This window comes from Lagenorhynchus albirostris, chromosome 15 (assembly GCF_949774975.1).
Source record: "Lagenorhynchus albirostris chromosome 15, mLagAlb1.1, whole genome shotgun sequence".
NCBI lineage: Eukaryota > Metazoa > Chordata > Mammalia > Artiodactyla > Delphinidae > Lagenorhynchus > Lagenorhynchus albirostris.
The window spans coordinates 58,581,198-58,608,393 of record NC_083109.1 but is presented as its reverse complement, the minus strand read 5'-3'; the positions used below and the strand labels follow the sequence as shown (position 1 = coordinate 58,608,393).

The following is a 27,196-nucleotide window of genomic DNA, read 5'->3' as shown; positions in this document are numbered from 1 at the left end:
CAGGCACCTTCTCCGTGCCTTCCCACGACAGAGAGGATCACACACAAATGTACAAATCGTAGCTGGTACCCCATCATTCCAAGGCGGAGGTGTGAGTGTGGGGAGGGACAGATGCGAGCAGTGGGGGGGAATCTGTAAAGCAGAAGTCGGAGGAGAGGAGGGGCTGGCCAGGAAAACTCAAAGTAGGTTTTTGGAATTATCACATCTGAAAACTAACTATCTTTTCACTGGGCTCCCAAGTGCATTTAGGGGTGTCCAGATGCGATTTCCTCTCCCCAAAATAAAAGCGAGGAGGGTGTGCCTCGTTTGGAGCTCCCCCTCTGCCAACCACTGGGCCTCGGTTTCTCCAGCAGTCGTGCAGTAGGGAGGGCTGGCCAAGGCCGCCGGTACCTTGCCGGGCCTCACCCGGTTTCCGAGGAACTGGGCTCGCAGCCGAGGCACCCCTCCCGTACCGCCAAAGGGTTCCTCCGAAGCCTGTGGTCAGGCCGCCGCTTCCTCGGAAGCCCACACCAAAACCAGGGACAGCGACAGGCAGGGAGGGGTGCGGAGGCGGCCATCTAGAGGCTCCGAGACTACGTGGGCAGGGCAGTGGAGGGAGCAGTCCCGAGGGGTCCGAAGTGGGACCCCAGGGTCGGGTGGAGTAGAGGACACAGCTCTACCAGAGATGGGTGCTGAGACACCTGGAGGGGAAGAGGGGTGTGTCACGGTTAGTCCAGAGTATCCTAAAGGGCTTGCCTGCAGAAATCTGCGACCGAAGGTACGTGGGGGCAAAGTAGGGCCGCCAGTTCCGAAGGGGGCTTCTGAGAAGTGCCCAGGAGGTTCAGAGGTGGTGCTAGAGACCTTGACAGAGGGGGGTCCTAGGACAGATGCGAGGCTAGGTCAGGGCGGGGGGCTTCCCCGGGTAGGGCTCCCTGATTTGTGGAAAAGGTCGAGCCGGCTTGGCTTCCACGGCGCGCAAAAAAAGAAACCGAAAGTGGCGCGGAAGGGTGGGCCTGTAAGGGGGTGGGGTCTGTAGGGGGAGGAGCCTTCTGCCGACCACGCCCCCAAGCCAGTTTAAAAGACTGGTGGAGGGGCAGGCGCGCAGCAGACAGAGCTGCGGCCGTGGCAGCTGCACGGCTCCTGGCCCTGGAGCATGCGCGAGAGCCGCCCCGGAGACCCCAGCCGCCCCGCTTGCGGCGCCCCGCGCCCCGCCGCCAGGTGAGCGGGGCACTGGGCTAGGAAGCGGGAGGGAGAGGGAAGGAAAGCACAGGACAGCCGGGTGTCTGGCGGCCTCGGGGGCTGCGTGGTGGGGTCGCGGCCGCCACGCTCCTGGCCCCCTCTGGCCCCACCCTGGCAGACCCCGCGCGTGGAGTTCCCGCAGCGCAGCTTTTCTCCTGCCTTTGCCCAATTCGCCCGGACAAGGCGCCAATTCCAGGCCTGGCCAGGAGGCGGCGGTCACGGGGCGGTGAGCCGAGGGCCGGTTGGCCGGAATCGGGGCAGGCTTCTCCCCGGCACCTCTCCACGCCCCCTTGTTGTACCCAAACTCGGAGCGACTCGGGGGCTGCACTCCGCTCCACCGAGCTCCCACCCGCCTTGAAGTGGTCCGCAAGCGGGGAAGCCCATTTTCTAGATGAGCCCACTGAGGCTCAAAGGGCTGCGCGGACTTGGTCTTGAGCCCTCGGCCCTTTAGGAGCGGCTCACCCCAGAGCCCCACCCCTCCCAAGTTGCCTCGCGGGCCCTCACCTGCCCAGCCCCACCCAGACTCCCTGCTCACAGCCTGTCTCTCCCATCAGCGCACCCCCGGACGCTATGGCCCACCCCTCCGGCCGGCCCCGCGTGTAGGATGGTAGCACACAACCAGGTGGCAGCCGACAATGCAATCTCCACGGCAGCAGAGACCCGACGGCGGCCAGAGCCTTCCTCCTCCTCCTCTTCTTCCTCCTCCTCGCCCGCGGCCCCTGCGCGCCCGCGGCCCTGCCCGGCTGCTCCGGCTCCGACCCCGGGCGAGACGCACTTCCGCACGTTCCGCTCGCACGCCGACTACCGGCGCATCACCCGGGCCAGCGCTCTCCTGGACGCCTGCGGCTTCTACTGGGGACCCCTGAGCGTGCACGGGGCGCACGAGCGGCTGCGCGCCGAGCCCGTGGGCACCTTTCTGGTGCGCGACAGCCGCCAGCGGAACTGCTTCTTTGCCCTCAGCGTGAAGATGGCCTCGGGCCCCACGAGCATCCGCGTGCACTTCCAGGCCGGCCGTTTCCACCTGGACGGCAGCCGCGAGAGCTTCGACTGCCTCTTCGAGCTGCTGGAGCACTACGTGGCGGCGCCGCCCCGCATGCTGGGGGCCCCGCTGCGCCAGCGCCGTGTGCGGCCGCTTCAGGAGCTGTGCCGCCAGCGCATTGTGGCCACCGTGGGCCGCGAGAACCTGGCGCGCATCCCCCTCAACCCCGTCCTCCGGGACTACTTGAGCTCCTTCCCCTTCCAGATCTGACCGGCCGCGCACGCAGCATTAACTGGGGCGTCTTATTATTTTCTATTATTATTATCTCCCTGGAACCACGTGGGTGCCCTCCCCGCCTGGGTTGGAGGGAGAGGGTGTAGGGGGCGAGGCGCCTTCTACCCTGGGTTGGAGACAAGGCCGCAGACCCCTCCCCACCTCTTGTGGGGGTGCCCCCTCCCGGTGCTCCCTCTGGGTCCCCCTGGTTGTCGTAGCAGCTTAACTTAATTGTATCTGGGGCCAGGACCTGAACTCGTACCTCCTACCTCTTCATGTTTACATATACCCAGTATCTTTGCACAAACCAGGGGTTGGGGGAGGGTCTCTGGCTTTATTTTTCTGCTGTGCAGAATCCTATTTTATATTTTTTACCACCAGTTTAGGTAATAAACTTTATTATGAAAGTTTTTTTTTTTAAGAAAAAAGGTTTCTAGAGCGTGTGCTTTGGGCAAAGGTTTTCCATGGTTCTGAGTGGGTCCAGGTTCCTAAGACTGACCCGTGTGGCCGAAGATGGTGTGTGGCCTGTGTTCTGTGGCTGGGAACCCTGCATGGCTCCTCCCTCAGCTCTCAGGGGTAGACGAACCGTTGGTCTAGTTTTGGTATTGTGTGTAAAATGGCAGCTCACGTTTGAGCTCTTAATGTGTGCCCGGCCCTGTTCTGTGCTTTACATGCTTAACTTTACTTTAAAGACAACCCTATGAAGCAAGGCTCTTATCCCCATTTTACAGAAGAGAAAACTGAGGTGGGGTAAATTTGCCTGTGGCCATTCTTGTGTCAGAGAAGATACTGGGGCCTTTTTTGGCTGTCCTCCCAGAAATCTGTTTGAATGGATGACAGAGAGGAAACTTCTTTCATTCTATGACCACAACTTTTTCCAGGAAGAGGGTGGGGGTGGGGGCTTGTTGAGTTTTTGGAAGGAGGCGTGGCACATTCTGAAACTCAGCATATAGGAAGGCATATTTTAGATGGGATGGGGATACAGGGTTGGGTCTGAACTTCCTTCTGCCCACCCTGTTCTGTCCTGTGTACTTTTTGGTGAACACACAACTTGGAGCCAGAAAGATGCTCTGTGGTCTGTGGTGTCAGAAGGGCCCTGTTGGCAGCTTTGGGCAATTCCCTTTACCTCTCGGGGCCTCAGTGACTACCTCTAAAATGGGCTTGCTGGAAGAGGTGCTTTGCTGTAACCCTCAGCAGCAGGCACTGATGCAAAGGGGATGGAGGAGGTGATGTTTTCTGGAGCTTGGGCCTGCCAGCATCACCAGAGAGTGCCCAGGAAACGGATTTTATGGCTACTCCTTGTATCTGTGGCCGGTCTGCTGGCCACTCAGGGCTGTGTTGCTGCACCCAGTGAATCGAGTCATTTTCAGGTTTAGGGTTAAACGGCTTTACAGACACATTTTTAGAAGTCAGAATGGCCCTCTGCAGCCCTCTGCAGCCTTGGACATGCTTACAATGGAGTGTCCTAATATTTAACAATACCTTTCAGACTTGAAAGTGCAGCATAAAATTAACTTGATAGTTGGAGAGCTGCAGCGGCCCAGACTTGTCTTAGGGATTAAATAGGTTCCAGACCTCAAGGTTAAGAATGACCAGGAGAGATTTAGTATCTCAGAGAGCTTTGGCAATATCATCCTTCAATGAAGTGGGGTGGGAGGAAAGGAGGTGATGTCTGTGTGCCTCCATGGGCCTTCTTTTTCTTCTTTGGACCATCTCCCTGCCCTTTGTTCTCTACTGTGTGGACCAACTCCTGTCCTTGTTCTGACTTTCCTGTCTCCTACCCAGCTTGGGCAGTGCCGGGAGAAACCCAGGAAAGCAGTGCTTGCGCATATGGCAAACACTTAATGAGCGCTTACTGTATGCTGGGCCCTGTGCTACCTTGTTTAAGCCGCACAACCAGCCTGTGAGTTAGCAACCTCTCCCCCATTTTACAGATGGGAAAACTGAGGCTCAGAGAGGCAAAGTAGGGCATACAGCAAGTGGTGGAGTCAGATTTTCAAACTTAGTACTGCTTCAGAGGCTGGGTACCACTAGGCAACACAGTCTCCCACAAGGGCCTAATGGTTGCAGTAATAATAACAGTAGCAGCTGCTAACATTTATATATAGCATCATTGGGCAGGTACCATTCCGAGCACCTAGTTACCTATGTTAAGCATTCAACCTTCACCCGAGCCTTAGGATTTAGGTACTATTAACATCCTCATTTTGCAGACGAGGAAACAGCTCCTCATCTAAAGAGGGACGAATCGCAGTTAGTTTACAATATTTCCAGGGTTTTTTTCCTCCTTTCAAAAAAAGCTTAAATATCACATCTTCATTATACAAACTCATACACAAACCCATTCCCCTTAGCAAAACAGCTAAGACTAAAGCTCCTCTAATCACACTTCCCAGAGTTGGCCCCTTCTCTTTGTGAGTCATTTTTAAAAAAGCTATACCGGACTTCCCTGGTGGTGCCGTGGTTAAGAATCCGCCTGCCAATGCAGGGGACATGGGTTCGAGCCCTGGTCCAGGAAGACTCCACATGCCACAGAGCAACTAAGCCCATGTGCCACAACTACTGAGCCTGCGCTCTACAGCCCGCAAGCCACAACTACTGAAGCCCGTGCGCCTAGAGCCTGTGCTCCCCAACAAGAGAAGCCACCACAATGAGAAGCCCGCACACTGCAACGAAGAGTAGCCCCCACTCGCTGCAACTAGAGAAAGCCTGCGTGCAGCAACGAAGACCCAATGCAGCCAAAAAAAAAAAAAGAAAGAAAAGCTATATTAACACACATACTGTGACCTAGAAGCCCCCCAGGAGCTGCACTCCAGGCCCTGAGGGACAGATCTCCGGCATACACCAGTGCAGACACACTGCAGAGCAGGAGGGCAGGGAGGGGGGCAGTGCACGCTGTGTGGCTTCCCCGTGGTATAGGTTCTCTCAAACCTCAGCTTCATGATTCAGCAGTGCTGACGTCAATTTACAAGAATAAAAAGTGAGAGGAGGGTTGGTGTGTGTGGGTGGAACTGGTCTGGGGGCCCAGGAGCGTCTGAGCTGGGCAGTGGAGGGCAAACAGGATGGAAAAGGGGCAGCTCTTTAGAAGGTGGGGACTGCCTGTGGGTGTGGGAACAACCTCTGACCTGCATCAAAGCCATTCCAGAGCTGGGGACGCTGCTCCCCATTTTAGAGATGAGGAAACGGGGGCTCAGAGAAGTATAGTCACTCAGGGTCACACAGCTCAACAGTGATAGCCAAGACTTGCACCAGATCCACCCCACTCTCAAGGCAATTGGTTTCCTCAAGAGTGGAGGAGGCAAGAGGGAGGAACCCTGTGAAGATGCATATTCCCAGGCCTCACCTCAGCCTGCCTGATCCTCCCAACTTTATGAGTGGAACTGTTACTGTCCCCCAGTCAGGAAGTGGAGAGGTAAGCCTCTTCCTGAGGTGAGGCACGTAAGGCATTTAGCCCAGAGCCTGGCAGTATGTCTCTGCATGATGTGGTATTCAGTAAATGATAATGAGGTTCATATAACAAAGATTCACTGAACACCAACTATGTTCCAGGCATTACTCTAAGCCCAAAGGATACAGGAATGGACAAAACTGAGGGAGTCCAGTCCCTGCTCTCATGGAGTTCACATTCAGGGCCTCAGACAATAACTAAATATGAAACTAAAGGCACGAGAACAACCAAGGAGTGACAGTACTCAGATGGAAACTCAACAAGGTGGTTGGGCAGTGGGTGGGGCTATTTTAGAAAGAAAGGTCAGGAAGGCTCCTCTAAGGTGACGCTGAAATTGTGCCTGGAATGACAGGTCAGCGCCAGCCTGGGAGGCAGGCGTTCTGGGCAGAGGGAACAGCAAGTGCAAAGGCCATCGGCTGGGAACAAGTTCAGCCCATTCCAGTCGCTGGCTGAGCTGGAAGGGAGATGATGGAGTGAAGGCCAGCGGCAGGAGATGAGGTGGAATGGGTGGACAGTGGGCAGAGCCACTAGTGAGGAGTGTGGATCTGAAGTGTGATGGGGAGCCTGGGCATGAGCTGATCTAATCTGTTAGATCCTCTGACTCCTAGGTAGAGGTGCACCAAGGCAGGGAGGCTTGGGGAGAAGGTCTTAGGCTTCTTGCCTTGTTATGTGTGTATTTGGGGATTGGGGTGGGGGGTGTCATTCTTGGTCAGACCCCTCAATCCCTCAGCTTAAGCCAATCAGGCCACAAAGAGGCAGGGAAAGCCACAGGACCTACCTGGTCCAATGCTGAGACCAAGTATGGGCCAGGCCTGGTGTGGCCAGCCCTGGGGCCGGCATCAGTCAGAAACCCCATTTATTATCAGACCGCAAGCCTAGGTCTGAACACAGCCCCAGGGCATAGCCCCCCAGAGTCCAGTGAGGGGCTTCTTGGAGCAGTGCTCACCTGTGCAGGGCGGAGCTGGCCTCAACTTTGGGGAAGGACACACAGGACCTGAAAGTAGGTGGATTAGGCCTGACACAGGGTGGGTGCGGCCACCTGGAGGCTTTGCTTTGCATCCCCCTCACCTGGTGTCTACTACCATCATCCAGAGACTCCCCAGGGTGAGGCTTCTGGGGAATAACATGGGCCTGGCCTGATTCTAGGGGCTCTCAAGGTCCCTTACAGAGAGGAGTGCAGTCTTCAACAAAGCAAATTCACAGAGGGACAACAGTGCCCAAGGTGGGCGCTCAACTGCCCCTCCCACCTGGTCCTGGCCCTCAGACAGCCCACAGGAGAAACAGGTTCCACGATCTACACGGGTTGTTTGGCCCCAATACAACCCCCTACCCTCCCTCCCACCCCCACCAAAACCACACACTCCATGTGAGGTCGGGCATCTCCAAGCCCCAGTCCTCCAGTGGCTCCCCGCCGCGCTCAGAAGGCCCACCTCCCACGAGGACCCATGAGGCGGCAGGGTGTCCCTGCCCACGCGTCTGGCCTCAGCACTCACCTCACTCCCTCCCGCTACCGGGCCTTTGCACATGCTGTTCCGCGCCTCCAGCAGTTTTAAGGTGAAGGGCTCATACAGGTACAAGTGCCGTGACCCAAGGGCTCCGCACGGCTCCGGAGCTCCCAGGCCGCCACGTGCCGCGCGCTGATGACGTCACCACGCCGCCCTCACCTGCCGCTGTCTCGGATCCCACCGGACGCGAACTCGTATCTGTCGGCGGCGGGCCCCGGCGATGCTCGGCTCTGTTCGGCCGCACTCGGCTCCCCGAGGCCTCTCCGAGCAGCCGCAGGATACCTGGCCCCTCTGGGCTCCGCGTGGTCCTAACGCCGCCCTGTGCGTGCTGCCCACTTGGAAGACCCCACGCCCCCACAACCCCCACCCCGCCACCCACCCAGAGGACGGTCGGGTCAAGGCCGTAATAGCGGGCCCTCCCCGCCCCCTCTAGTCTTAAGAAACCAAAAAGCGCTTCCACCGCATCCCAGTCCGCACCGAACCCTGCTGCCCCAACTCACACAGCCCTTAGATCCCGAACCCCATTTTCCTTACCTGGAAATGAGATTAATCACTGTACCCACCCCATGGACGAAATTAAGTAAGAGGGTGCCTGTAAGGTGCTTAACACGTGATAGGTATCCAATAATTGGGACTGCCCTCTCTGCTTCTTGATTCTTGTACTGCTGCTGTTTTAAAATAATGCCAATTACTGAGCACCTAACGGGTGCTAATACTTCACCTAGTTTGCATCATAGGAGTTGGCCTCAGAAAGGTGAAGGAATTGCCCCCCTAATGTGTAAATGGCAAAGCCAGAGTTTGACTCCCGTCGCTTACCCACTACAATGCTCAAGGGTTCATGGGTTAATGTGTTTCTGACACTTAGGACCACCCTGGAAGATGTTCAGAGCCATAGAACCAGCCAGGGCTCAGAGCACCTCACTCGCCTGTCCTTTTCCCCCAGCACAGCCTGGGAAGCCAGGCGAGACAGTGGGCTGGTAACTTACCTGCAAGGCTGCATCAGAGTTCAGCCTAGGAGAATGGCCAGGGCTGCTTGATCAGAAAGGACCCTGGGGGAGTGGCTCTGGGTCAGCCCTGATAGCTGGTGGGGAGAGCCATGAATGCAAATGAGGATGGGCAAGAACAGAGCCGGGAGCGTGACGTTCAGGGCTGGCTCCACCTGGGGACCTGCAGGGGCCTGTGTGATGACATACTCCCCTCCGTACCTCTCACACCTGGGTGCAGCCGGGAGGGGTATCCAGAGGCAGGATGGAGAGGAGGGGGCAAGGCCTGGGTAAGTCCACCTTGGAGGGCCCCTCCCCACCAACATTTCACTGTGGGAGGCAGCACAGAGGAGCAGGAAGAGCTGGGACCCAGGCCCTGGGTTTGAGTCCTGACTGTTAACAGTGTGACTGTAGTGGCCTTATCTATAAAACAATAATTAGACTCAATTAGACCCACTCTGCCTTGCTTCAGAAGGGTCATGAGGATCAAATGATTTACCATAAGTGGAAATAAAATGGATCACCACCCAAGTATAGGAACTGTAATAATTATTACTATCTTGCATCACACGGGCTGCACAGATGTATTTGAATCAGCACAGCCATGAAGCCAGACAGACCTGGTTCCATTCCCAACTTGCCATTTGCTACGAACAGCAGTGGCTACCAGCTCGTCCATGTCAAATGCTCACTAGACAGTAGGCATTGTTCTTTGTATTGATAATTCATGCATTGTATCTCATTTAACCCTCACAAGAACCATATGAAACAGGTACTATTATGGTTATTATACTCATTTTGCAGATGAGGAAACTGAGGCACAGAGAGGTTACATAAAGTGCCCAGGGTCACACAGCAGCTAGGTGGCAGAACCTAGAGGGTTCCAACACAGGCAGCCCGATTTTACAGCCATTCCCTCATTTTAAGCTTTAAACTGAGGTTTCCAAACCGTCAGACGCTGGAGATACACTTTTATGATTTTTGCCAGTTCTATTCAAGTTCCAGCTGTGATGTTATTCAATTATATTCTCCAAATCAAGTTACTTGGTTTCCTTAAGTTTTATTCAAAGGGAAACAGAATTACTATACACGGAAAGCCAGAATCACCTGCCACAGAGGTAACCCTTAAAAAAATGCAGTGAAATTTAAACAATGTTATTAAGTTCCAGCTAGAGATTGGTGTCTTGCTCTGCTCTGAGAGAAGGTCTGCTTTGTGTTTGGTTGAGAGGGAGGGAGGGAGAGAGAGAGAGAGAGACAGGGAGGCACGTGTCAAGTGTCAGGTGTTTAACACACAGTAGCAGCCATATGAGACTGTCTCCTTGTCTTAAGGGGAAAATCTGAAATCTCTGTTTCACAGCAGCTCAATGTTTTATCAAAATGTCCCTGGGTCCCACCAAAAACCACCATCCAGGGACCCTTCAGGGCACCCATCCCATACCTGGAAACACTGCCCAACGTGGCTGCCAGCTGTGTGTCGTGGGCACTGACTCTGAGCCTCAGTTTCCTCACCTGTGAAATGGGGTAAGCATCTGGATCTCACAGGGTACGAGGGATTAAAAGGAAGTGATTATAAGCACAGAGTACGTGCTCAATAAGAGTCATGATGTTGGCAGGGCAGGGTGGGCCCTATATCAGGGGCCCTGGCCCCCACCCCCACCCCGTCTCCAGCTTGGGGCACTGAAAATGAAAGCCCAGTGTGGCCAGCCTGGGGCTCTTCTGTGCTGTTTATCTGATCTTTTGCCAAGTGGCCTCTGCACTAACCTGGTGACAGGAAGGGCCACAGTTTCTGGAAGGTGGGTCAAAGTGAAACTACTTCAGGTCCAGGCAGGAGGGGTCCTGGCGGGCTCCCCCAGCCAAGTGGGCAGGGCGTGGGAGTGGGGCAAGGAATGCAGGCTTGAGCCTTCAAGTGGCCTCCCCTTCACTGGATTGGAGATGGTGAAACTGAGGACCAGAGATGTGGGCTCAGGCTCCTTTGCAGGCACTGGAGGCAGTTGGGTGTGATCATCTAAATTACCAATTTGATCACCTCACACCCCTGGTCACATACACCCCCTCACTCCCACTGCAAATGAGTATTGCTGTTGGCTCCCTTTTATCTAGCCCTTTCTAAAGAGGTACCATTATTGTCTCATTTCACAGACAAGGCACCCTAGCCCAGGAGAGGTTGAGTTCCTTGTCTATGATCTCACAGCTGATAAAAGTAGTAGAAGCAGTATTTGAACAAAGCTAGATGACCCCAGAGCATTCTAGCGGTTCCCAACTGCTAGATACTGAAATATGACCACTTTCCCATGGGATCTGTGGGCCTTCACTGCCTGGTCCCACCGTACATGTCTAGTCCCTCACCGTTCCCTTCACGTTCCTCATCTGCTTCCATCATCCCCATTTTCTCATCATTCCTTTGGCCTTTTGAGCAACCCAGGGAAAGTCTTTAATGTTTCTCATGCTTGCTTGTCACTTGGCAAACTCCTACTCAACCTTCAAAGCCCAGCTCAGCCATCTCCTCCCCCAGGAATAAAAGGGCAAGTGAGTCAGAGAAAGGGGGGAAGAAAGAGATGGAGACAGGCAGAGAGAGGGAGCAAGAGGCAGAGATGGGGAGGCGGGAGGGGTGAGAGGAGAGGAGGGGAGAGAAGAGGAAAGATGAGAAGGGAAAATAGGAAGGAAAGAGCAAATAGAGAGAGGGCCTAGGAATGAGAGAAAGGACTTGTGGATGGATGGGTGAGTAAATGAATGAGTGCATGAATGAATGAATAAATGAATGAGTGGGTGAAGGAATAAATAATCCAAATCACGTACAAAATAAAGGGCAAGTGAATAAAGAGGAAGCATTGGCGGCCGGGCCGGGTGGCAGGCTGTTACCCCCAGTGGCCCCTTCTCCTACCCTCATGGCTCTGGATGGGGCCGGGCAGGACCTCTCTGGGCTCCAGGCCTGGTCCATGTCCTGAAGTGGTGGCTGTGTCCTTGACATTTGACAAAGCCTTGCCTGCAACACCCTCCCCTCCCAACCAAGAACCTTGGGCACCTACTCTGCTCCAGCTCCAGAAAACTGAAAGTAAAAGCCATGCTGAGCTTTGCCCAGCCTTCGTGTCCCTCAGTGGTTTCTTAGAAATCAGCTGCCTGGGCGACCAGCTGCAGCCTGGACTTCCTCCCTCACCCAAGGGCCCCCTCCCCTGGTGGGTGTCATGCTCCCAGAAGAGATGGGACCAAAGGCCTGTGCTGGAGTTGGGGGGACCCCTCCAGAAAGCTTGGGAGTCATGCATTCATCCCACAAATGTTTATTCATGCTTTCTGTGTGCCGGGTACAAGGGAACAGATGAACCTGAGCCATTCAGAGAGTTAGGAGAAAAAGGACTTACATAGGGTCGCCGTATCACCTGATCCAGGCCCCAGGTGGCTGGAGGGTGGGTGGGTGGGGCACCAAGAAAAGAATAGCTAATTAGCTTAAGACTCCTGAGGAGGAGGGTGGGAGATGCGGAGTCAGGTGAGGCTCCAATTCACCTGGGCAGCCAAGGTGGGGAAGGGCATCTCAGGCAGAGGGAACAGCATACGCAAAGTGACCTATGTTATCTCCCATAATCCGTATAGCTGCCACTGAAGTAGGCATGTTTCTCTGGCTTTTGCAGGCAAAGAATCTGAGGCTCAGAGAAGTGTGGTGATTTATTTGCCCAAGACCTCACGGCTAGAGTGGAGATCTGAATGCAGCCCATGTGCCTAGCCTCTCTTAACTGAGCCCCAGGTAGCATCCCAGATCCTTACCATGGCTGTCTCACTGGAGCATGCCCTCTGCCCCAGGCCCTGGACTCCTGCACACCTCACTTAAATCCTCAGCACCACTCTGTAGAGAGACATGGTTAGGAGAAAAAATAAGGCTCAGAGAGGTAAAGTGACTTGCCTAGGCCACACAGCCTGCTGGGGCAGAGCAGGGATTCACATCCAGGTTTGTGGGATTCCAAAGTGCCCCCTCCTTCCTCTACATGAGGCATCTGTGTCCTCACAGAACACAGACCTGACCTGACAGTCTCTTTCCCCACATTCGAAAGAGGTGGAGGGGACAGCAAGTACAAAGGCTCAGTGGCTGGAGAGCAGCATACACATAGGGTGTACTGCGAGCTAGAGCTTTGCTCTCAGGGAACTGCCCCACATCATTCTGTAAGGTCCTGAAGGGGCTGTCGGTCACAGTGCTCTGGCCACAGGTGGATGTGGACCAGACCCGGCCGGAGTTCCCCATGCCCCAGTTCAGGGAAGGCACGTGACCTAAGCTTGACCAGTCAGAGGCCCTCCTGGGACTTTTTTGCTGGAACTCATTCCTCTAAACTGAGGCCTGCTGGCAGCCATTGTGCCCGTTGGGTCAAAGAGTGGAAGAGGAGGAGCACAAGACAGAGCCCTGATGCATTGTGGGAGCTCCTATATCCAGCCATGCCTGAAATCCACCTCTGGACTTACCTGTTACACACGTTTCCTTTTTTGCTTATGTTTGTCTGAGTTATGTTTCTGCCATTTACAACCCAAAGAGTCCTGGGTAATCAGAGTTTGAAGAGCAGCAAGGGGTCAGGTTTGGCTAGAACGAAGGGTAGGCGAGTAAAATGGAACCACTCATCCTAAGAAGAGGCCAAACAACTCTCCTACTGAGAGAAGCGAGACTACTTTTGCCAGGGGCTGGGGCCCCCAATGCTCCCCTCATTCGCTGATATCTGCCCTCAAAGAAAGCTGGAATGCAGACTTTCACACCTCCTGATTCATGGTTGCTCTTAATAACTTCTTTTTGTGCTGGAAAAAAAAATTCCACATTAAAAAAATTTTCCTTCCCTTTAAAAAACAGACTTTATTTTTAGAACAGTTTTAGATTCACATCAAAATTGAGTGGAAATCACAGTTTCCATATCCTTACTGCCCCCCCCGGCCTCCCCCCACCACTATCAACATCCCCCATCAGTTCACATTATGTTTTTTTTGTTTTATAAATTTATTTATTTTTGGCTGCGTTGGGTCTTCGTTGCTGTGTGTGGGCTTTCTCTAGTTGCGGCGAGCGGGGGCTACTCTTCGTTGCAGTGTGTGGGCTTCTCATTGCGGCGGCTTCTCTTGTTGCGGAGCACAGGCTCTAGGCACACGGGCTTCAATAGTTGTGGCACGCAGACTCAATATTTGTGGCTCGCGGGCTCTAGAGCGCAGGCTCAGTAGTTGTGGTGCACGGGCTTAGTTGCTCCGCGGCATGTGGGATCTTCCCGGACCAGGGCTCGAACCCGTGTCCCCTGCATTGGCAGGCAGATTCTCAACCACTGCGCCACCAGGGAAGCCCCCACATTATGTTTTAATCTCCACATTTATTTTAAATTTGTAAAAGCATCTACCAATAATGTTAGTATGAAATACATTCTATATTTTCCTGATTTCCACAGATACATATATTTTTTCTTTTTTTTAAAAAAGACACCATTCTTTATGACTCATATGGTAACCCACTTTTTCCACTGAGCATTTCGTGAGCAGCCTTCCAGGTCATTGGTTGAGAAGGTAGGGATGATGGTACCCGTTTCATCAGTAAGGAAGCCGAGGCCCAGCAGGAACCGGGAAGGGACACATGTTGACCTTGTGAGGCACATTTCATTGGATGCTCTCAACTGCCCACTGAGGTTTTGTTTCTTCTTCAGGGATGGGAAAACTGCTGTGCAGAGAGGGAAAGTCACTCTTTTTTGGGGGGAGGGGAGCCCCCAAATCCCTGGGCGGGGTGAGGGGGAGGGGCTGCTGGTCAACAGGGCTACACCAGCAGGGGCTCTAGGCGCTCTGTCCTGAGGGGAGGGAGGCTGGTCCTCTGAGGAGCCCTCTGATGTGTCCCTGAGGGACAGCCTTGCTTCACGCCTGCCTCAGCCATGCTGCTACTAAACTTTCCAGGATGCATCCGTTGCAGAAAAGATTTGTGCCTCTGGCTAATTCTCATATTCAGGCTGGTACTGAGTACCTACCGGACACCGCTGGGGGCACCATGCACACGGTCTCGGTTAGTCCTTCTTACCACCCTGCAGGGTAGGACTGTTAGCATCCCCATGTCTCAGATGAGGAAACTGAGGCCCAGAGAAGTGAAATGACTTGCCAAAGGCCACACAGCTAACATGTGGTAAAACCAAAATTGGACCTCAGTGAGGTCTGAATCCAGACAGAAGCATCAACATCCTGGTCGGGCCTCTGACTTTGTAAATTGTTAACCACACACACACACACGTGCACACACACCCCAACTGGCCAAGAGGTCTTGAGTGGTGTGCCCCAGAGCTCTGGCCGCAGCTACATCCTTCCTTCCATCTTCCCAGTTTCCTTCATGAGAATCCAAACAACCTGCTTATTGCAAAGACGGTGAACCCCCTGGGCAACAGAGTCAGGATCCCAAACGAGCCCTGCATTAAGACACTGAGTGGACACCAGGGTGACATTTAAGACATTGATATAAAGTCCTACCCTGGGATTAGGAAAAGCAATCACTCCAATACTGGTTGACTTCTGTCCCTAATACCATGGTTGAATGTAGCTCAAGACGACCTGTGAGCTAGCTGCAGTGTGCACAGGTTGGCAGTGGGACCTTCCAGCAAGGATGCTTGGGATGACAAGCGACACGCAGTGACAGTGACAGCGTTGGCTTAGGCACCTGTGTACACAAATGTTGAGCCCTCGCCTCATGCCTGCACAGGGCACATGCTCAGGAATCAGGGGTGACATCAAGCGTCGGTGACAATGAAGAATGCTTACACCCCTCCTGGGCACACGCTGCATGATCAATAAACATGGATTTGACAAGGGGAGGATGGGGGAGAGAATGGATAACATTTAGCGTCAGTAATATCATGGGTGTTATGTCATTAGATAGGAGATATCAAGTATTATCATATGACATAAGGGCTATTCTTGAGTTAACACTAATTACATACAGGCACGGTGCTAAGCACTTCACATTATCTCATTTAGTTCTTGAAACAGTCTTGCGGTGGATCGTGTTAAGCTGAATCACATGAAATTGCTGTTTTTGTAGGTCAAAAACACAAGAGTATTGGCAATACGGTTCAACCTCACAGCATCTTCGTTTCTACAGATTGAGTAAACCCCACTGGCAGGGCCCGGAGGCGCCTGCCTGCTCGGAGGACCCTGGTTTTGTCCTTGCTTCCTCCTCTTCACCCCCCCTCTCATTCTGGCGACGCGTGCCCCCGCCCCCCGCCCTGTTGCGGCCAGGTCTATATTTACAGCCTGGGTTTCTGTGAAGTGGGGACTCGAGGAAGTGACTTATTCCAGAGTCATCACAGCCACCCAGAGATAACGACATCCAAGAACCTTCAGTTTGACTGTCCCCCCTCCCCCGCCAATATGGGACTTCCCCCCCCGCCCCCTCTGGATTTCCAAGGCCCAAACCAGCCAGACAGAAACAGAAATTGTATGTCTGTCTACCAAGTGTCCCCCATCTGGTGGGCAGATGAAATGGAGCAGAATATCTGTGTCCATTTTCCTACCAGTAACACCGAGGAAAATCTGTGCCCAACCTGGTCGTCAACTGCCCCCGTCAGGGGCAGAGAGGAGACAGGGTGGGTTTCTGGACATCCGGGGTCCCAGCCCGGTCCAGCTCAGCCCGAGCATCCCAGAGGTCACTGGAAGGACTTTCTGGACCAGCCTTACCCCGCCACTCCTGGGGCCGGTGCTGACCTGACAGCCAAACCATAGGGGTGCTGGGCCCGGAGGGGTGGAGTATTTCCAGGTAGTCAGACTGAGGTGGAGAGTGGCAGCTGTGGGGGCAGCGGAGGAGGGAGGCAGCAGCCCGGCCCCCTCCGTGCACGGCCCGCCCGCCAGGCACAGCCGGTCTTCGGGGAAGTCGCGGAGTCGGAGTTCCAGGAAGCGATAATGCTTGTTGAAACCTCTTTCTTGTGGCCTGGTCTCGTCACATGGCTTGGTGGGGACCAACGTCAAGCAGGGCCACGGGTCTGGGCCAGCTCGCACCCTGGCAGCTGCTGCCACCCTGTGCTCTTCCCCAGAGGCTGAAGGGGGAGGGGGGTTGGGCAGGAAGGCAGGCGTGTGTGGCTCCCACCTCCACACACCTGTCCCAGGCTGAAAGCAAACGGCCCCTGGGCCAAAGGGGTTCGTGAAAGTGGGTAGTAGGTGCTGAGGAGATAGAAATTCTTTGTTCCTTTCCCATGAAGCCAGGGAACGCGTTTTTCTTCATTCCAGAGCAGGGCTCTCCACCTTGGCACTACTGACTTTTCTGTTGTGGGGATGGTCCTTTGTATTGTAGCAGCATCCCTGGCCTCTACCCACTAGACACCAGTAGTACCCACACCCACTCCCCAGTGGTGACAACAAAAATGTCTCCAGACATAGCCAACTGTTCCCTGAGGGACAAAACCCTGATCCAGATTCAGCGTCTGGCACATAGTAGGTGCTCGGAAATTAGTAGGTCCTCATCCCTGATGGCAGAGCATGTCTGGTTCATTTTTAAAAAATATATTTATTTATTTATTTGGTTGCGCTGGGTCTTAGTTGTGGCAGGTGGGCTCCTTAGTTGCAGCTTGCAGGCTCCTTGATTGTGGCTCGCTGGCTCCTTAGGTGTGGCACACGGGCTCCTTAGTTGTGGCGTGTGAACTTTTAGTTGCAGCATTCATGTGGGATCTAGTTCCCTGACCAGGGATTGAACCCGGGCCCCCTAAATTGGGAGCACGGAGTCTTAACCACTGTGTCACCAGGGAAGTCCCTGGTTCATTTTTATACCCCAACATCTGGCATCATGGAGGTGCAAAGTGATAATTGGGGAGGCTGTTAGCCCTCCAATCTCTATCAGCCACTAATAAACATACCATCTAAATAAAAATTGTGCTGAGGGCCTTGAACTTGAGGACAGGAGGCTGAATTGAGGGTGGGGTCAGGCCTGACACGAGGGGTAAAGGGAAAGGCCATGTGCCCATCAGTGAGACGCCCTTTTTCCCCATCCCCCTGTATGGTCTCTGGAAGCTGGCAGCCCTGCTTTCCCCGAGGCAGGAGACTGGGGGATGCTCTTTGGAGAAACTGACATGCCTAGGAGAGGACACTTCAGATGCTGACTCTGGGATTCTACTGTGACAGCCAGATCCTGCCCAGTCGCCTGGATAAGACTCACCCGTCCACATGCCCTGCCCACAGGCAGGGAGCTTCTGAAGATCTGTTTTCAGTTTCCTGCTCTTCAATATGAACTCACAGCCAAGGATCACTGGACACGGGAGGCCGGCTTGTACAATGAAAGACAGAGATCAAAATCAGCAGAAGAAAAGAACTCCTGGAAAACAGGGCCAAGGCAGGGAGGAGGAAAAATCAAGACAACAAAAGCCCCCGTAGAAATAAAATATGTTGCATCTATAAAACAAGAACAAGAGGCTGCGTAAAGGAACATTCAGTGACCAAGAAAGAACTAGAGAGGTGAGAACAGAAAGAAAAACTTCAAAATTAGCATTGCAAGAGGAGATTGGAAAATCTCCCAGAAAGACAAAGAGATTGAAAATATGACATAAAAGATAAAGAAATGAGGGGATCATCCCACAAGATACAACATCTGACTCATAGGTGTTGAAGAGCGAACAGAGAAAATGGAGGGGAAAATATTTTCTAAAACTGAAGGACTTGAGCTTCCACATTGGAAAAGCTTATCAATAACTGCATTAGTTTTCTATTTCCATGTACAAATCACCCCAGCTCTCGGCGCTACAGTAGGAAAAATTCTAAGATAGTCCCCATCGTTTCCCGCCACCCAGTCTAATCCCCAGGACGTGTATATAATGGATTTTGCTCCTGTGATTAGGTTATAGTATAAGGTTGGTTTTACAAAAGGCCTTGAAAATCGGAGCATTTTCTCTGGCTGGTGCCAGAAGAGGAAGTCAGAGATTTGAAGCACAGGAAAGATGTGATGCAGTGTCGCTGGAGTGGAGGAGGAGGGGCCGCGTGTGGATGAAATGTGGGTCACCTCGAGTTAAGAGCAGCCCTCGGCTGATACTCAGCAAGGAAACAGGGACCTCAGACCTACAACCACAGGAACTGAATTTTGCCAAAAATCAAGAATGAGCTTGGAAGCAAATTTTTTCCCTGGAGCCTCCAGATGGGAACTGGAACCCCAGCTGACCCCTTGATTTTGGCCCAGTAAGACCCTGAGCAGCAAACTGCACCATGCTGTGCCAAACCTCTGACCTGAGAAAACTGTGAGATAATACATTTGTGGTTTTTGAAGCCACTAAGTTTGTGATAATTTGTTATACAGAAAAGAAAGAAAGAAAGAAAGAGAGAGGGAGAGAGGGAGAGAGGGAGAGAGAGAAAGGGAGGGAGGGAGGGAGGGCGGGAGGGAGAGGGAGAGGGAGAGGGAGAGGGAGAGGGAGAGGGAGAGGGAGAGAGGGAGAGAAAGAGAGAGAGAGAGAGAGAGAGAGAAAGAAAGAAAGGAAGAACAGGAAGGAAGGAAGGAAGGAAGGAAGGAAGGAAGGAAGGAAGGAAGGAAGGAAGGAAGGAAAGGAAGGAAGGAAGGAGGAAGGAAGGAAGGAAAGGAAGGAAGGAAGGAAGGAAGAAAGAAAGAAAGAAAGAAAGAAAGAAAGAAAGAAAGAAAGAAAGAAAGAAAGAAAGAAAGAAAGAAAGAAAGAAAGAAAGAAAGAAAGAAAGAAAGAAAGAAAGAAAGAAAGAAAGAAAGAAAGGAGGGAGGAAGGAAGGAAGGAAGAAAGAAGGGAGAAGGAAGAAGGAAGAAGGAAGGAAGGAAGGAAGGAAGGAAGGAAGAAAGAAAGAGAGAAAAAGAAAAGAAAAAAGGGAAAGCCCATAGACCTGCTTAAAGGTACAGGTATTTATCTCACTGCCCTGTTTCTGTGGGTCAGGAATCAGGGAGAGATTCAGCTGGATGGTTGTAGCACAGGGTCTCCCATGAGGTTGCAGTCAAGGTGTCAGCTGGGGCTGAAGGACTCGCTTCAATGGGGGCTCACTCACACAGCTGTAGGCAGGAGGCCTCAGTTCCTCAATGCAAAGGCCTCTCTGTGGGGCTGCTTGAGTGCCCTCACAACATGGAAGCTGGCTTCCCCCAGAGCAAGTGAGCCAAGAGGGGGTAACATAGAAGCCACATGCCTTTTATGACCTGGCTTTGGGAGTCACATTATTATTATCATTGTCATCAACCCAGATCTATTCCTTCCTAGCCAAGTGACCCAGGGAAGGTTCCTTAACCACTTCGAGCCTCAGTTTCCCCATCTGTGAAATGGGGAGATACTCTCCACCAGAAGGATAAGAACAGAGCTGAGATGAAATAAAAATAATACCCCTTGAAGGACCCAGCATGCAACTGTTGGGTCTGAGGAATCTTACTTTGTCTCCATCTCCCACTCTTCTATCCAAGTCCAAATCATCCCTGGGATCTTAGGCCCAAGCGAGAGAGGCTGAGACCCACGGCTCAGGGAAGGTTTGGGGCCTGAATTGATCACGGAACAGTCCCGACTCTGACCCCTGAGCTGTGAGGGACACTGTCCTCTCTGGAGCTGGTCCAGCCCCTTGGGGCTCCCTCCTGTCATCTGCTTGCTGCTCAGAAACGTCTTTGTCCACTTGGGTGGCCCCTGGTGACTCCTGATTCTGCTCCAAGCCTCCATGGCTCTGCCTGTCACATGCCACCATTAGAGGACACACAAGATTTTGCACAGGTACCAACAAGAACAGCACTGTTGGAGTCCCGCCCTGTATCAGGCTCCATCTGACAGATTCAGGAGCAGAGACAGGAATGAGGACGAGAGTGACCTGAGATAGGTGCTGGGAGTGAGTCCTGGCCCTGAAGTTCAAGGCCTGGGTTCTGCCAGCTCCGGGTTAGAGTCCTGCCACGGCTCCTTCTGTTGTATGACCAGAGCACGTTTTCTTCCCTGAGCTCATGTATCCCAGCTAGAAAATCAGAGTAACACTGGTATTTATCTCTTAGGGGCATGCATTTGTTCATTCACTCAACAAATATGTATTGAGCACCTACTATGTGCCAGGCATTCTCCCTGGCTCTGGGTTCTCAGCAGTGACAAAAACAGACCAAGTTCCCTGCCCTCCAGGACTTCACAGCCTAGCAGGTGGAGAGACAGACCATAACCATGAAGCACACTAAGGAGTATGTCAGAGGGAGATAAGTGCTCTGGAGTAAATAAAGCAGGTGGGCGCTAGGGGATGCCAGGGATGGGTTGCTAGTCTATTTGGATGGTCAGGGAAGCCTCTCTGAGAAGCAGAAAACTAAAAGAGGTAAGTCAGCTACCCATTTGGATGTGGAAAGAGCATTCTAGGCAGAAGCGAGAGCAGGTGCAAAGGCCCTGAGGCAGCATGTTCAAGGAAAGGGGTAAGTGTAGCTGGTACAGCATGAGTGAGGGGGTGAAGAGTAGATGAGGTCAGAGAGGTGGGGGGTGGTATCTGATCAGGTAGGGACTTGTGGGTTCTTGAAAGGGTTTTGGCTTTTACTCAGAGTGAGATGGGAGCATAGAAGTGTTCTGAGCCTAGGAGCTGCTAGGAGGATTCAATGAGACATGTATGTAAAGCCCTCAGCAGTGTGCCCGGCACATAGTAGGGCTCCATAATTGCAGGCTGTTATGACTGTTGTTATTACTGTTTAGGTACTAGGAAGCAAATTGGAAGCTATAAAAAGCTATAGGGATGCAAATCTTCATTGCCCGACAGAACTTCTAAGATGTTTTCAAATGCTATCATTAAGCAACAACCATACAAAAGGTAGGTTTCGGTTCATTTTCTGGAAGAGCGACCTAAGGCTCAGAGAGGTGAGGAGACTTGCCTGACTGCACAGTGAAAAAGGGCAGAGCCCAACTCACCAGAACCCAGGACTTCTGAATCCAGCTGATGCCCGCTGGTTCGGCCGTTGCGGCTGAGGGTCCTCGGTGCAGTGGGCAGGTGGTGGTCCCTGTGCAAAACGCAAGGCAGAAGCTTGGGGGCTGCATTTGGGACTGTCCAGCATCATCAAAGGGAAAAGCCTAGAGCCTCCAGTTCTGACCTGGTGCATCAGGCAGAGCAAGTTCCCAGAGACCAAAAGAGTACCCAGGGCATCATTGAGGATGCCTTTGGTCCAAGGAACAGGAAGCCTGATGTAAAGCGGCTTAAAGAAGCTGGAAATGTAATATCTTGTTCAGCAGGAAGTCCAGAGGTAGGGTAGGTTTCTGGCCTGGTGGATTCAGCAGCCCCACCAGGCCTCCGTAGACCCGGGTTCCTTCATTTCTCTGCTCTGGCGTCTCGGCCTTGGTTTCACCTGCGGCTGGACCTTGGATGGCAGATACAAATACAGGCGTCATAACCAGAAGGAAAATAGAGGCCATCTCTCTCCAGAGCTCCCCCTTAGGAGCAAGGAAACCTTTCCCAGAAAACCCCAGCAGGCTTTCCTCCTGTCTCATGGCCCAGAATTGGGTTACCTGCCCGTTGTTGAAGCAATCACTGACCAGGGACTAGAACTTCCTTAACTGATACGGAATGAGTGTTGGAGCGTGGGTCAAATTGAGCTTTTAAAATAAAGCCCCAATCTTCCCTCCCTCCCTGTATCCGTGCCCTTGACAATATGGCTTTGCTGCTCCTCTCATGAAGAAATCTAGGTCTCTATCCTAGAACCTGGGCCGCTTTAGCCAACAGGAAGTGATTAAGGTGATGAAAGCACGTCCTGCTTCCTAGCCTGGGCCTCAAGATGCCTTCCGGCTTCTACTTGTTCTCTTGGGATTCTGCGTCCACCACGAGAACAAGCCCAAGCTGGCCTGCTGGATGACGAGAGGCCACACAGAGCAGAGAAGAACTAACCTAGCTGAGGCCACTCGAGACCAGCTAGCCCCAGCTGACCCACCAGCTGACTGTGGACGCAAGAGTGCACCAGCCAAGATCAACCGAGCCCGGCCCAGACCAGAAGAACCACCCAGCCAACCCACAGACTACGAGCAATAGTAAGTGCTGATTATTTTAAACCACTCGTTCTGGGGGTGGTGGCGGTTATGCAGCAATAGATAACTGATCCAGGGAACTGACCACCTTATGCAGTTAGCCACTCACTGGAGGCTAGTCCTTTTAGAGGTGCAGGAAATGTCATTCATTGATTGACTACATCTTCCTGCCCACTCTGAGGCAGGCAACTCAAAGACTGATAAGGCCTGGTCCCTGCCTCAGGAAGTCCCCAGTCTGGATGGGAAATGAATTTGTCAACTGAAGTGTATAGACCTCCCATGGTTCCCCACTGCCTGGGGAGCAGGATCTGACAGGCTGTGTGAGTTGTTCCTGCAGGCCAGCCTCATTCCTTCCCCCCTACCCCCACTCCCCACCTCACCTGTCCCCAAGTCCCACACCCTCTGCCCCTGGACCTTTGCACACACTGATTTCTCCCTCTGGACTGCTCTGGCCCACCTTCTATGATCTATGAACACTACTCTCCTCTGTGACTCAGCTCAGGTGTCCCATCTCCCAGGAGCCTTCCCAGAACCACTTTCCACCCAAGTCAAGAGTGCCCTTGGGGCTCTCACAGTCCCCTGGGCTCCCTCTAGCTCTGCCTTCATCGCTCTGCGTTGTGACTCTTTGTCCTTCAGTCCAGCTGCCCCACTTCACAGATATGGAAACTGAGGTCCAGAAAGGAGAAATGGCTCGCCCAAGGCAGAGCCAAGCTAAGCCCCACCCGGGGCTGTCTTGGCTGCCCCACCTGCAGTTTTGCTGCTTTCCTTTCCTCAAGTCCCATGGGGGGCGGGACATGGCAGCAGGGGGCTGGGGGGACTACCTGTGCTTGGGTGAGATTCCTGGGAAGTTCTCCTGGCAGCCTCCATCCTCCCAATGGCGCTGCAAGGTAGGCATAGCATAAGCAGCATCCCCCTCTCCAGGTGGGGACAGGGGGCTCAGAGGGAAGAGGCTTGCCAAAGTCACACGGCCGGGAAGGGACAAAGCAGGGACTTGAACCCAGACCTCACCACACTCTGCATCTGGCCTCCTCTAGGGTTTTCAGGCTGAGCTGAGGCCACTCATGGTGGGAGGGGGGTATGGAGAGAAGGCTGGGGCGGGCAGGGGGGAGCAGGGGATGTCGGGGAACCACCGAGGCAGGAAGAGGCAGAGCAGAAAGTGAAAGGGGCTAGAGGCCAAGAATAGTTGCGGGTGACAGAAGCAGGGGACTACAGATGCCGCCAGAAAGAGAAACCAGGCTGGGCCCCAGGGAGGGGGTGGCGCCCACTCCCCAGCCCCCACCTGACTGGCAGGCCTGGGAGGATGCCCCAAAAGGTGGGAAAGGAATTGGGGGTGAAGGGGCTGTCTGGAGGAGGAGAGGATTTCATAGCTGGCTTTACGCAGACCTCCACTTATTTCAATGAGCTTCGAGGTTTTGGGGACCAATAAAACCCATCAAGACAAAACAGCCTGTGACCGCCAGCCTTTGCTGCAAAGAGAAACCGGTTTATCAATGTCTCCACCATCGGCTACCACTGTCTCCAGCGGCAGTTCAGTGCAGTGGTTAAGCACCTGGGTTCAATCCTAGCTCTGCCACTGGATGGCTGTGTGACCTTGGGCAAGTCACTTCACCTCTCTGGGCCTCTGCTGACATCGCCTACTTCGTGGGGGTGTCCTGAGGATTAGTTGAGTGGGTATGTGTAAAGCACACGGAACAGGTCAGAGAAAGTGCTCAACAGACATCTCAGCTTGTATTCTCCATCATCTATATCTATAGTTAACAACACACACACACACAGTCCCTCCAGAATGTAAATGGTGCAATAGCAGGGATTTGGTTTTGTTCACCACTGTGTCTCCAGTGCCTGGAGCAGTACCTGGCATACAGCAGGTGCTCAAAAAATGTTTGTGGAAAGAAGGAAGGAGGGAGGTATTTCCAGGGGTGGGGCTTCCATTCTGTTTCGCTGTATTTTATCTTTTATCATGTTGCCATGCACCACTTGGATTGAAAAAAAAAAATTTTCAGGGAGATCCAAGAGGGGAGGTGGCTTGCAAGCTGTGATGGCTTTCAGCTCAAGATAGCTCCCTCCCTGCTGGGAGCCCCAGAGACTAGCCTCTCCAGGGCCCAGCAGGGGTGGCAGCCGTGGGGCCAGCAGGCAGTGAGAGAGGCAACAGGAAACTCATCAGGACAGGCTGTTCCCAGCCTACCGAGAACCGCAGGCGAGAGAACACGCTGTTCAGGGCTGAGATCTGCACGTCCCCCCTGCCATCCCCCACTACCCCCGCCCCAGGGGAAGTGTCACCAATGTCCAGGGTGGGGATCTCTGCCCTGGCCTGGGGTTCTTGTGGCTCCTCTGATCTCTACGAGGAATGCGGGGCAGCTTGCTTTCCAGGAACCCTTCCTGCAACAATGGGTGATGGCTCACAGCCAAGGTCTGGGAGGCTGTGTGACCCCGGACGGATCACTCACCTCTCTGGGCCTTCACTTCCTCACCTGCCGAATGGAGAAAATAGGGCACCATTCAGCAGCATGGTGAGGATCAAGAGGGAGGTCCAATTGTTTTGCTTTACCATCAGTTAAATTACTTTATCAAAAATTGTAATAAATAACACATAACAGAAAAGTCATCATTTTAAAGTGTGCAGTTTAGCGGCATTTAGTACATTCCCAAAGCTATACGACCATCACCTCCATTTAGTTCCAGAACATTTTCATCAGCCCCAAATAGAACCCTGTACCCATTAGCATTCATTCAACACCCCCCCCTGCTCCCAGCCCCTGGCAACCACTAACCTACTTTCCTCTGTGGACTTTCCTATTCTGGACGTTTCATACGAATAGAATCATACAGTCTGTGGCCTTTCATGTCTGGCTTCTTTCACTTAGCATGGTGATTCCCAGGTTCATCCATGTTGTAGCAGGTGTCCGTACTTCTTTCCTAGAATCCATCAATTATTTTTTAAAAATGATTTTCAAAAGTGTTTATTGGGTAAAACACACAATCATAGTGTGTGCTCATACAAAGTGTCCAACTTGATATATTTTGACATAGGTGGATGCCTGTGGAACTACCACCTGGCTTAAGATACAGGACATTTCCGGTACCCAAGAAGATTTCCTCAGACCACCCTGACCCTCCTCCCTGCAGACGTAGTCACTGGTTCTGGTTTCTGCCACCGTTGATGAATTTTACCTTCAGATAAGTGGAATTATACGGTGTGTGAGGTTTTATGTCGGACTTCTTTCACTCAACACTGTGTCCGTGACCTCCATCCACGCTGTTAATAAGGTGGGAGTTTGTTCTTTTTCTTCGCCAAGCAGTGTTCCGTCCGATGGATGCATCACACTGTTTATCCACTGTCCTGCTGGGACATTCCCTGAGTGCTGCTGCTGCTGTGAACATCTGTGCATCTGCCTGTGGGGGAGGGCCCCTGGGGTCTCGGGGTTAACCCCCAGGAGTGGGATTGCTGGGGCCCGGGGGCTGTGTAGGTTTTCTGAGGTGGGGGGTGTTAGTGACTACCATTCCCCCGCAGTGGGCCTGAGAGTGCCTGGGGGTCTGCATCCCCTGCAGCCCTCGGTGTGGTCAGCCTTGCTGATTTTAGTCCTTCGGTTAGGGGTTGTCATCACTCCTTTAGATTAAATAAATACAATGATGAGAGAAAACGACAGGATAAAATTCTGCACCTATACTGAAGCAAATAGACAATTGTTTCCAGAGTGAGATTTGAAACCGAGGCGCTGGCAATAACAGCAGCTAACGCCTTCCATGGTTCCCACACCCCGGGCCCCGGGCCCAGCACTTTCTAAGTAGCAACCCCTGGAATCCTCGCAACCATCCTATGAGGCCCGGGTATTATCCCCATCTCACTGATGTGCAAACCGAAGCACAGGAGGGGTTACGTGGGCCACCGAGGTTACACAGTCAGCAAGAGGCAGCTTAGTCTCAAGTCGAAGAACCCCAGTCCCCAGGCCCCCCGACTCTGCCCTGAGACTAGGGCATGGCACGTGTGGTTTGGGGGTGTCTCAAAGAGTTCCTCTGGAGCTTGATTTCAGAAGGGTGGAGTGCCCAACCCTCACCTCACAGCCCCACTCACACCCTCCACACGGCCCCACACACCACACACACTCACACACACACCCTGGCACAAGTACATTCACACCCACCCACACACCACACACATACACATCTGACACCCCACACTCCACACACTCACAAAAGACACACACACTATACACTCTTACACAAATGCCACACACCATACATGCTCACACACTCTTACACACACACAAGAATACGCTCACACACACCACACACCCTGACACACATACTCACACACCATCACACATGTCACATACCCATACACACCACATATACCCTCACTTGCACGCACACATACACACACACACACACACACACACACACACACACACACAGGCTTTAGAGAGCAGAGCCTTGTCTGGGACACCTGCATACAAAAGGCGGGTGACAGGTGACACATTGTTGCAAAGCAAAGCTGACCCCCCTTCCCAGACCCTCCTGTCCTCAAATCTGACCTGGGTCCTCTGGGAACAATCCGCTGGGGCAGCACAGGCAACTTCCTGACAGCCCCCAGGCCTGCAGGGCTCACTGACCCCAGGCCAGGCTCTGGGCCAGGAGATTTCCCTGGGTTGTTTCTCTTGACCCTCACGTGAGTCTGTGAGGTGGGATGTTATCCCCCTTTTCAGAGGAGGAAACCAAGGCCCAGAGCAGGAAGCCACCTGGGCAGCTGTCTCCTGCCCGGGGTGGCATTTAGAGACAGGTGTCAGGCACTGGCCTGCTTGCTCTCGGAGCCATTCCCGCTCACCTCTGTGTGGTGAGAACTGACACTCCCAGGCTGCCTTGGCCCTGGTTTCAGCTGGGTT

General features: G+C 53.2%; 1 protein-coding gene across 1 annotated transcript; it reads left to right on the top strand.

Annotated features, from left to right (window-relative positions):
- Positions 1-1,095: 1,095 nt before the first annotated feature.
- SOCS1 (suppressor of cytokine signaling 1) lies at positions 1,096-2,837 on the top strand. Its single transcript, XM_060123565.1, has 2 exons — positions 1,096-1,197; positions 1,773-2,837. The coding sequence occupies exon 2, from the start codon at positions 1,823-1,825 to the stop codon at positions 2,465-2,467; it is 645 nt and encodes a 214-aa protein (XP_059979548.1). The 5' UTR covers positions 1,096-1,197; positions 1,773-1,822; the 3' UTR covers positions 2,468-2,837.
- Positions 2,838-27,196: the final 24,359 nt, after the last annotated feature.